The sequence below is a fragment of the Leptonotus elevatus genome, chromosome 13 (assembly GCF_054856555.1).
Source record: "Leptonotus elevatus isolate MCC_2025b chromosome 13, RoL_Lele_1.0, whole genome shotgun sequence".
In the NCBI taxonomy this organism is placed as follows: Eukaryota; Metazoa; Chordata; class Actinopteri; order Syngnathiformes; family Syngnathidae; genus Leptonotus; species Leptonotus elevatus.
In genome coordinates, this window is record NC_141251.1 from 6,888,113 (window position 1) to 6,899,223 (window position 11,111).

The 11,111-nt window shown below is 43.2% G+C and overlaps 1 protein-coding gene across 1 annotated transcript; it reads right to left on the reverse strand.

Annotated features, from left to right (window-relative positions):
* Positions 1-1,419: 1,419 nt before the first annotated feature.
* ppp4r3b (protein phosphatase 4, regulatory subunit 3B) lies at positions 1,420-11,083 on the reverse strand. Its single transcript, XM_086093060.1, has 16 exons — positions 10,632-11,083; positions 10,193-10,248; positions 9,344-9,442; positions 8,347-8,970; positions 6,587-6,664; positions 5,881-5,997; positions 5,660-5,776; positions 5,441-5,572; positions 5,221-5,323; positions 5,103-5,144; positions 4,872-5,030; positions 3,778-3,947; positions 3,538-3,677; positions 3,060-3,208; positions 2,345-2,499; positions 1,420-2,180 (listed from the first exon to the last, which is right to left on the reverse strand). The coding sequence occupies exons 1-16, from the start codon at positions 10,771-10,773 to the stop codon at positions 2,070-2,072; spliced, it is 2,394 nt and encodes a 797-aa protein (XP_085949186.1). The 5' UTR covers positions 10,774-11,083; the 3' UTR covers positions 1,420-2,069.
* Between the last annotated feature and the right edge of the window lie 28 nt (positions 11,084-11,111).

Sequence of the window (11,111 nt, forward strand, 5' to 3'; positions counted from 1 at the left end):
ACTCCATAGAGATGTGATCCACCAGTAATTAAAAAGAAGAAGACCATGAAGCATCTGTCCCGTACGATGACGTATGAGTATGCTTTTGTAATTTTTGATTAACCGGAGCGCTTCTTTGCTGTTTTCCATCTAAAATAGCATTAATATTAGCTTCTTTAAAAAAGATTTCCGTTATTATTATGTCTGACTATTAGTGAACGCAACACAGGTCTTCCGGGAGGGAGGGCACGAGACGTGCGGTTTGGTTACGCGTGTTAAGTTTGTTCTGCTAGCCTCGTGAGTTGTTGTACTCTTGTTCTTTTGCGTCGGCTACGGCGAACAGTAGCGTTTTGTTGGGAGGAATAAACGAGTGACTACGCAAACAACATTTGCTGGTGGCGTTCTTACATAACGTTACAATACCTGACTTTATCGTCCGGCATTGCTTTGGGACTACAAACGTACGTGTGACGTGTATCCGGTCTCGCGGTTATTCGCATTTTCCTTTTTTTTTTGGATACGCTTCCAAATCCACCCCCTCTAAACGTAAAAACTTTAGTGTGTGTGCAAATTTTGGGCCCCTTTTCGGGCGGATGGAAACCCAACTATTGTTAGCTTATTGGATAACGATGCAATGAAAGTATTAATGTATCGCACGTCTTTGCGATATGCATATCGCACGTGCCATTATCGCCATATTTTGGGGGGGTATATCGTGTAGCCCTAGTATACTACTACTATTTGCAAATACACAAACAGTGAAGAGCTCAAAGGCAATACAATGCCGACTTAGATGGGCCAGTGTGACGAGCGGCTGGCCGTTGTACAAAAAGATGTCAAAGTGCGTGTGTTAATTAAAAAGCAGCATGTTTGCCATTCCTTGCTCGATAAACTTGGACCTGCCTATGTTGGTTTGAATCATTTCACAAAAACAGCATCTTGTGAACTGCATGTAGAGCTTCCGTACCATAATGCAACAACTGTTCCTGCATCACAATCTGTTCGTAAATGTTTAGTGTCCTGATGTTATGTTGTGATAAGCTAGTGCTTTTACGTGTATCTTTTCGTGCATAATGGGAGCCGAATGGTGTGGGAATGTAAAATAGCTTAAAGAAATCATGATGCACCATTAAGTACCCATGCAATACTCGATCGATATACTATGCTCTTGAATAAATCACCTTTTTGCAAAAGTGGACCGTGTCGTGTTATGCTTTTGCTGGACATAAAGATACAACCTTTAAAAATGTAAATAAGAGTCCATTCAGTAGTGATATTTGTATAAAAATGTGTATCAAATGAGATTGATATTCATTGAGAGCTACAAAGTGATCAAAGGAATCAACAGTTGCTTTTAAATTAATTCCTTTTGAACAATAAAATGCAGATTTAGCATTGTTAGCTTTCTAAACATACACAACTCAAACACATTCCCAAAAGTTGGCTGCAAAAAAACAGCTTTACTGCAGTTTTAATGTGATTTTCTTTCTTCCTTTTTTTCTTTTTTTTAAACCAGCATTTGCAAATTTACATTGAATCAAATCAACTGGACCAAAAGGGAGAACAGCAATGCCACTTAAAAAAACAAAACAAAACAAAAACACATGGGTGGCTGTCATTGTCCCCTTTTTAAAATGAGGGTCGTGTTAGTGGGGTGATGATAAAACAGAAGGTTGGGTGGAAAAAAACATCTGTACAAGTACTTTTTGAAATTCATCTGGGATTCCTGGTCATGTGTGTCCCGTTCCTGTGCTTGTGTTTAGTCCTCTCCGCGAACGGCCAGTCAAGCGTCCTAACAACTACAAGATGATGGGGGGGTGTCATGAGAAGGTTGGGGGGGGGGGGGGGGGCTAGTCCTGCTAGCCTGACTGGCCTGTGGCACAGTTCATTCGCCGGCGGCCTCCATTTTGTGAACCAATGAGGCGCTTCCCTTCGGCCTTCTGTTGCTATAACAACAAAGCCGAGGCCGGGAAGGACCTTGGCACTTTGATGATGAGGACGAGAGGGGAGTTCAAGGTGACCGAGGGTCCGGAGATGAAAGGAGCTGCTCCGTCAAATTCTGAGACGACCGCGCCGGACTTCCGGGGACGCTAAGAGCTGAGACGCGGACGCTTCCGGGGGGATTGATCCTCCTCCTCATCTTCGTCTTCCTCCTCTTCATCCTCGTCGTCGGGGTAGTCCACCAAACCCACCAGAGGGGGCTGCAAACAAATACAAGATGCCGGATCACTAATTGAACTATGACTAATTCCTGCTAAAAAAATTTTTTTTAACCCAGACATGAGCAGAATCGTGTTCATCCTGCAAGACTTTAACTCTGGAATTGCACAATCTCTAACCATCATTTTCAAGTATGTGTTATTACCTTGACGACGGGGGAGGCGGGAAGTGCGACCGTCTTGACCGAAGACGTGGAGCTGTTGTTGGGCGTGGCGGGTGGCGAGGTGGGCGGCAGCGCCGGCAGCACCGGCAGTGCCGGCAGCGCCGCCGCTTTGCCGTTGTTAGCGCCGTTAGCCGCGCCTGCAAAGGCAAGGGCGGCGTTAGCTTACGCTGAATTACCGAGTGCTGACCGTTAACTCCTTTGCTCCCCAAAATATATAAATACGTTTTATTTTAAATATTTTAAGTGACCCAAAGACATATTTATACTTCCTTTTTTTTATTTTTATGTTTTTTTGTGCTAGGGCATACAGAAGGCTTTGATGCAGCCTCTCAACTGCAGAGAACAGTTGAATAAATTGTAGTAATTACAAAAACGGCCAGCAGGTGGCAGCAGAGTGTAAGAGATCAACCAGGGCCATGTTGAAAAAAAAGTAATTTACCCACAGTTCTAAAAAGATTAATAAATAAATGTTTGCTGCAAAACGAAAAGAGATACAAATATTTTTTTCCTGATAAAAGAAGAGACTTTAATCTTTCTTTTGGAAGGTTTTAATGTTTTTCACGTTCACACAATATTCTGTGGGCCTTGCGAAATCGGTCAAAATCCAGGAAAACAGCCGGGAGCGAAGGGGGGTTGCTTCAGTGAAAATGAGTGAACGAGTTACAACTCCTAAAAAGCCAGAAGCAGAATTGATTACCTTTTTTGGCCTCCATGTACTTGCCGTAGTCGTCCGAGTAATCGTCTTCCATGCGGCTCTTGTCCAACGCCTCGGCGTCGTCGTCATCTTCATCTTCGTTGAACCACAGCTCTTCGTCCTCGTCCAACGAGCGAGCCTCTCGCCTGTATCTGCAAAAATTATTCCAAATTAGGAAGGCAGTTATCTTTTTTTTTTTTTGACTATACTAGCAATAATCCTATCGAGTAATCTACTAAAAAAATTTTTTTGCATGACTAAAATCCTCACATTCTACTGTAGCATCGGTGTATAGCTTTTAAAAGGCATTGGTGACTGGTGAGTGACGTGGGTGTCAGTCAATTAAGAGTGTAGATTTGCCACCGTATATCATTTCCAATGGTTACAAACTGCTTCGTAACTTCCGCTGCCCAGTTAAAAACTCCCCCTCAAACGTACAACATTCCGACGTTTTGCTGCAAAAAACGATGTGTGCGCCAACCTGGTGAGTTTCTGACTCTGCCTGTCCTTCTCCTGCTCGTATCGTCCCATCAGGCCCTTGAAGGTCTGCACGTACTCGATGGGTTCAAGTGCTTTGTAGAAGTTGTCCACGATGTGTGCGATGAGGGACTTGATGTCCTCCTGCAGGCGTAAGACGTGACAAAGTCTCCAACAAGTCACACTATTTTTATTTTTTTAAATTTTCTTTTGGACCCCCCCCCCTCCCCCAACCACGACGCACCACTTTGATGAACTCGAAGAGCTCGATGACGGCCGAGTTGAGGAGGTTGTATCGCGTGCCGTTGTCCAGCAGCGCGTTGATGACCGGCTCAAACAGGTTCCCTTTGATGATGTAGCGGTTGTAGTACTCGTCCTTCAGGCCGATGATGCGGCGCATGAAACGCAGCGCGCCTTGGGACGGACAAAACCACTTGGTAGGAATTAGAGCGGTCAAAATCAACCCATTAGCAAATTGAATCGTTTGGAGCCATTTTTGTGATAAAGCTTTCAACGACAATTAATACTGTACTTTGTCGTTTTTTACATAATTTATCTTTCAATTTACAGTTAAAGCATTCAGCTTTCTTACACAATTTGTCCAAAAATTGCACTTAGTCTAGTTGAATTTAAAATGGTCCAAATCCTGTCAAGAATTTTTTTTTAATGTCCAAATCCTCTGAGTTCAGCATATCAACAGTAATTGTCACTGATTTCTGTAATCCTCCATGAAAGAAGATTGATTATCTTCTGTATTTACTCAAAACAAGACATTTGCAAACATCGGTTTTTTACTTTGGAAAACAATAATTGAACCGGTAACATACAACATCGCCCCCCACTTTTTTTTTTTTAATCACTATATGAATATGAAGTACGAACTAAATACCAATCACTGGTTAATAAACCGTAATCAGGGGAAAAGTGCTTTTGTAATACACTCTAATGCAAAATTTAAATAAATCCAATTAGTCGATTGAATAATCGATAGATTCATCGATTCTCAAAATATTCGATAATGACAAGACTGGTAGGAATCTTGCTGTGTGTCGCAAGGCTGTGCAATTAATGGAAATTCAATTACAATTTCAATTATTACACTCCACAATTGTAAAGTCGGCATAATCGTAAACAAAAATAAAAGATTATTAATAATAATTTTAAGTTGTTCAAATATGTATATTTGCACTTTTTTTTTATGATAATAAAAGGAACTTACATAATTAGTGTTTCAAATCATTAGATTTTTTTATTTAAACATTTTCTTGTTTTGTACCAAGAAATAATCGTGATGATTATTTTTTCCGCCAAAATGGAGATATGCGTGCGTGCGCTTACAGAGAGCGAGGAAGGTGTGCTTGGAGTTCATGAGCACCAGAACTCTCCGCAGCAGGTCTTTGTTCATGATGTAGGTCTTGATGTGATACGTGTGGTGCTCCACGCAGAAGGTGAGCAGCTCCAGGATCAGCGCCAGCAGTTGCGCCGTCTGAAAGTTATCTACACGGAAACCAAACACAAAGATCACAAAAATGCCCCGAGGACATTTCGGCGAGTCCGAACCGTTCTCACCCGGACAGACGGGGTTGATCTTGGCGGATCCCTCTTGGAAATCTTATGGAGAGAACGCGGGAGTCAGAACCTCCATTTTGTCACCCCCGTGTTCCCATCATAACCGTGCGACGCTCACCTTTTCCATTTTTGTCATGCGCCGTGTTGGCCAGCAGAGGCGCCGTCAAAACCTGCATGCAGTACTTGTAGAAGAAACTCAGGAACTCCGTCTTCTCCGTTTTCTGTCGGGAAAAGATGACAAATGAGGTTTCGGCAGAATTTCAGTGGATTTCTTTGAAAGGGACGCCGCGCGCGCTTAGCTCCGTCCAGCTAATTGTCGTGGGCGGTCCCTCGCTTACATTGGTGGACGCCAGCATGTTCTCGGGGTCGATGAGTGTCCTGAGCAGCCCCATCAGCTGGACGGCGCCGCCCAACTCGGGGTCCGAGTCGCAGATCATCTGCTTGATGACCACGTTGATGAGCAGCACGTCCTGCGAACATGAAACGTTTTCTTCAAATGCTGGTTTTTTTTTTTTTTTTGGGGGCCATTTGCGACCGTTTCTGGGCGGGGCGCGTACGTCGTCCGTTTGCTGCAGTTCCTGCATGACAAACTCTCGGACCATGGAGGGGCTGAATTCCACCAGGTAAGAGAAGATGTCCGTTGCTGCCGCCCTCACCTGCAGGTCATCCATTCCCTGAGGAGGGAACATGAAAAAATATCAGCATCCGTTTCACCCCCCCCCCCCCCCCCTCCCCTCCACCCCCAAGCGCTCCTCCGATCATCATCGGACCTTCTTACCATGACGATTTCCAGCGCGGGCAAGATGCCGAGATTGGCCAGCGTCTTGAAGAAGGCGTCCCTGTTTTGGGTCTGCAACGTCTGCGAGAAAACGCAGAACTCCTTCACGAAGTTCACCTGAGGACAAAGAAAATTGGCGCATTGGTTTTCGCTGAATTTTTTATTTATTTTTTTAACTGGAATAACTTGATCGTGACTTTTTCCTTCGACTCTCCAATGTAACGCGTGGAACCACACTGCCCCTCAGTGGCCAAACCGGGTACAACATGAATAGCGCTCCAAATAAAGGCACACACAAACAAAGGCAAGACAGTATAAAATAATTTTAATAAAATCGATTTTGGGACATTTCAAAATCGATTCTGAATCGTACTAAATGAGAATCGATTTTTTTGGGCACAACCCTAGCCAGCATCACACAAATACACAAAGTCGTCACCACTAAGTTCAGTTAATGGCACTAATTTGTTTTACAGTCAACTTTAACCCGGAGTGGAAATAAACAACTTTATCTCGTTTATTTTATTTTTTTATTGTTTACTATCTGCTGAACTACTGCTTGTTCATCAGGTTACCACTGTAGCCAACTTACAAAAAAAAAAAAAAAAAAAAAGCACGAGTTTAAAATCGAAATGTAAAAAGCACTGCGGTGGACATTACAAAACAGCCCAAATGGAATGAATCAAAAGACGATTGTTGGACTCACAAGTTCTCGTCTTTTGCCGTCCTCCGTGCCTTCGTCCGTGAGCTGCGCAAAAACCTCGGTGAGGAACTTCTCGTCCTCCTGCGGCAGACAAAAGCAAACGCTGTCCATGTGTTCCGTTTGACAATAAACACAAGCCAGTCGCGGCAGACGGCAGTTGGACAGCAGAGGAAGCGACAACCTCGTATGTTGGGAATAAACAATAAAAATGTTCACAGGTGCAAAAAATAACAATAAAAAAACTAAATCTAAGGTATTTTCACTCGAGTGCATTAAATGATCCCTAAAATGCAACACCTGCTGAGAAGTAGACCAATCAAAAATTATTCATTTCATTGCTCGGTTTCTCAGTTTGATTTTTTAAATAATTCGATTGAACCGCAACTCAAAAGCAATGTCCGATTTGGAATGATTCCTCTTCAGGGAAAAGGCCGATGGCGCCGATATTCAGCATTTTGACGAATATCGGCATCGGCCATTTTGAAGAATCATACGGCCGATAACAGATCCATTGAGAAAAAGTGTTCACTTCACGGAACTAATGATTGACATTTTCAGAGAGGCCTTGGGCCAAAGAGTGGAACCCAGAGTTCAAAGTAAACGTGGTGAAGCTGCATTTAGCTGTTATGCTGCCAACAGAAGTGAAGTCAACCCAGAGTGTAAATTATTTTAAATCCAGGTTGAAAACTTTCACATACCTTTGATTCAATTCTTTTAAACAGTTTTAAATCATGTTTTTTTCCCCTTTTGATTATTTTTTTAACTTCCTTCCGCTAAACGTTTTTAAAGTTTGCTGTCTAATGTTTTAACTTTGTCAATCTATTTTCTTTAAGTAAATTTTGCAACATAACATTCAGAGCAAAAAGAAAAACAAAGGTAACTGTTTGTTGTTTTTCTTTGTGTAAAGCACATTGAAAAAAATAATTTTTTTATACTTGATATTTTGAAATTTGTGAAAACCTTATTTACTGTAAAAACAAAAACAAACAACAGGGGGCTATTTATTAAAGTTTTTTATTTACCTTTTGAAGACGTGCGCTCCTGGGGGATCCCTGAACTTTTTGTTAGATTTTTAAAACTACAATACTACAATATTTTACAAACCCTAAAAGTTGTTCAATAAGCCTATGCTTAAAAATTCAAAATTTAAGAGCTGGAGTATTTTTTTCCAAATTTTGATGCCAATATTTGACCTCTTATATATATATATAAATATCGGTTATCAATGTCATGATATCGCGATATTAAAGCTGCCACAATATCATCGTCGTCATGTCACGATATTAAAAGCAGCACATTTGTTAAAAAATAGTCAGGTTGATTTCCATTTGTGCTGGTGGCTAGTTTTTTTTTAAAGTGCATTTAAATTTTCACAGGGCATGTTTTGGCCTTCTATGTTTAAAATCCACGCTAATGGTCAGATGAAGGGGAACGTAATATGCTAGTCAATATGTGGAGGACCTCAATGTGTGCGCATTAGCAAGTAAGTGCCTCAATTTTAAGTCTTATTAGAGATTGTAGGTCGTTTATATGCATTGCTGTTATGTACAAAAGCACAATATAGTGTTTTTTTTAAGTATGAGCTTTTTTTTTTTTTAACAATATTGTGACCTTTTTTCACATCACCAGCTCCCCAAAAATATCACGATAGAATGGCGCCGTTTGGATATCATTACATCCCTCGTGACCACTGTGAGCTTTTCTTTCATTAATTTTTCTCTCGTTTAGATCGTATCACACTTTCTGCAATAATGTCTTCCTACCTGCAACATACTGACAATCTCCATCTTGTTGAAGAAGATGAAGGAGTTGAGCGTGGAGAGGAAGTTCTCCTCAAAGACGGACGGCGTGGGCAGGATGATGTCCTGGATGTACTGCACGCGGTACGTCTGGTGGATCTTCTGCCTCAGCTCAGAGTCCGTGATGGGGATCACCTCCTTGAACTTGGCCGTCTTAGTCAAGAACTCGCGGTGGCGCTTGGGCTGGACCAGCGCCGGGTCGTACTCCAGGCAGCCCACCACGTCCATGATGCAGTCGTCGGAGAACATCACCTCGAAGAGGGCGGCCTTGTTGAGGAAGAGGACGCCGCGCACGATCTCGTACAGGTGGTGCAGGCCCTCCCGGTTGTCCAGGTCCTCGCACACGCGGAACAGGCCCAGCAGTTTCTTGAGGTAGCCCTCGCTCATGAGGGCCAGGGCCAGCTTTTCCCGCCGGATGGGCGACGACAGCACCGACGTCACGAGGTCGGCGATCTCCTCCAGGTGGCTGAGCTCGCAGGGCGGGAGCTCCACCAGGTGGCTCGTCTCGGGGATCTCCTCGAAGCGTTCCTCCTCGGACTCGTCGATGGGGTCCTGGGTGATGTCCAGGGAGGGGTCCTTCCCTTGCACCTGCACGAGGATTCAAAAGTGTTTTCGTCACAGGCCACGGCGCAATTGTGGGTGGCCCCGGCCGGGTCTTCCATTTTGGCCAAAAATCACGAGTCACGATTTGGAAAAAGAATCGATCTTTCCATGTTCTCTCTCAAATATTGCAATTTAATATGTGTCCACTATACGTTTGTGTTTCATGTGGATTTGGATTGGATTGCTTCAGCCCTACTGTGGAGCGCAACACCACCGCATCCGGCGGGGTAAAGCTGAAGGTGTCCAGTTACAAAAGCAGCAAATTCCCCCAGGGAACATTCTTTTGTTTTTACCTTCCTTTTCTTAATCACCAAACTCCTTTAATCCTGAACAATATTCCCGCCCGACTTCACTTTACCTGGCAAATCTTTTCCCAGATCTCATCGCAGCCCGCTTTCTCCTGAAAACTCAAAGCCAGGTCATAATTATCCGCCTCGGACCAGACGATCAGTGTGTCCTGCACGGAGAAAGACGTTCAATAAGGTTACAAACAAAAAGGGACGTTTCTAAAATGTTAAAACTGCATATGGCTCAAATGAAGTATTAAGACAGTTGATCATAGCAATGTGAAATGTTCACGTGTACAAAGAAAACAAAAAGAAGAGAACGTCCAAAGCATTAAACAGCCATCAACGAGTGGAGAACATTTGGCACAATAGTGACATTACCAATAACTGGATGTCACTGAACATCTCAAAATAGCAATCAGTGCTAGCGTACAGAAAATTCCTACTAGAACATCTGAACTTTAATTGGCGTAAATCAAAAGCACCTTAAATGGTGGCAGACATTTAATGAGTCGCGTTTAACACGACTTTGAATGTGAATATTGTTTCAAAAATAAAGATTACAAACTATTTAGCTTCGATTTGTTTATAACAAAAACCTGTCATTTGATCACTGGTGCGTAGACAACTTTAAATCCTTTGTGGAGTCATTTTTCTGCTGCATTTTTTGTCTCCAACATCAGAATGTAAGTCATTTGTTTAAGGGGTAATTTGACGTCAATATTTAGGGTATATTAAATTATTCATATAAGCAGTAGTATAGTGAGGGTTTACTTTAACGAATTGCTTGTCAACATTGGCTTGAAACACATAGTTGAGCAGAGCCAAATGCAGTTAATAATAAATGAACGTAAACATAAAACACAGCAGATGTGTTTTTAATTGCCTTTGTGACTGATCCAGACTTAAACCACACTTACCTGTTGTTTCTGATATGCAGTGCTGGGGCTAATCTTCGACTCCAACAGTAGTGACCCTAAAATAAAAATACACAACGCAACGTTATAATGTGACTTGAGATAGAAAACACAGTTCTTGGACTTTTATGGTGGTTGAGCCTCTTTTATGTCTGGAAAGAGGACACAATGTGAGACTTAGCAATGGGACAAAAGGCGAGTGGACGTGTTACCACTAGCATGTTTCAATATAAATAAGATTGTATATCAGTAAGAGTGTACAATAGTGTGCTAAAAAAAATACAAGCGAAGTGTGATTTTAATAATAATACATAAATAAATAAATAAATAAATAAAAAGGTGACGCGAGGACCCCCCACGCGACTGAGATCACGTCGAATGCTAACGTGGCTATGCTACTACCACCAGACGGTGGTGGTGGTGGTGGTGTGGGGGGACTCACCGTCGGATTCCGCTCGAACTAGTAAAGATATTCCCTTGAGTCGTTCCACAAACGTCGACGAAACGTGCCCGGTGCCCCGGTCGTCCCACTGGCGGTCTTCGTTGAGCGTATAAACTTTCACCCGCCGTCGAGTGTCCGACATTGTGAACGGGGGGGAGCTAGCAGGCTAGGCTAGCTGGATGCTAACAAGCGAAGCGAAGCGCCTCGGCGTTTTCCTCCCTAGCCTGACAACTTTGTTGGCGTCCGCATGTTACACGGGACGGGCGAACCAAGCGAGGGGAAGAAAAGTAACGGCGGCGTCTTCTACTTCGTCAGCATGCTCACAGCCACCGCGAACAACTCGAAAGCGAAGCCCCCACCTCGTTTGAAGGAGGGGAGGAGGTGGATGGGGGAAAAAACACAACACAACTCCGGCGGCCTCCTAGCTAACGTCCACGGGGCGCCATCTTGTAATCCGATCTTGTGTCTCCCCCCCCCCCC

Coding starts and splice junctions, on each gene's coding strand:
- ppp4r3b (XM_086093060.1), bottom strand. CDS start 10,773: ATGTCGGACACTCGACGGCGGGTGAAAGTTTATACGCTCAACGAAGAC. Junction 8,971..9,343: donor TCTGGGAAAAGATTTGCCAG/GTAAAGTGAAGT, acceptor ATCCTCGTGCAG/GTGCAAGGGAAGGACCCCTC. Junction 5,777..5,880: donor CCGCGCTGGAAATCGTCATG/GTAAGAAGGTCC, acceptor TTCCCTCCTCAG/GGAATGGATGACCTGCAGGT.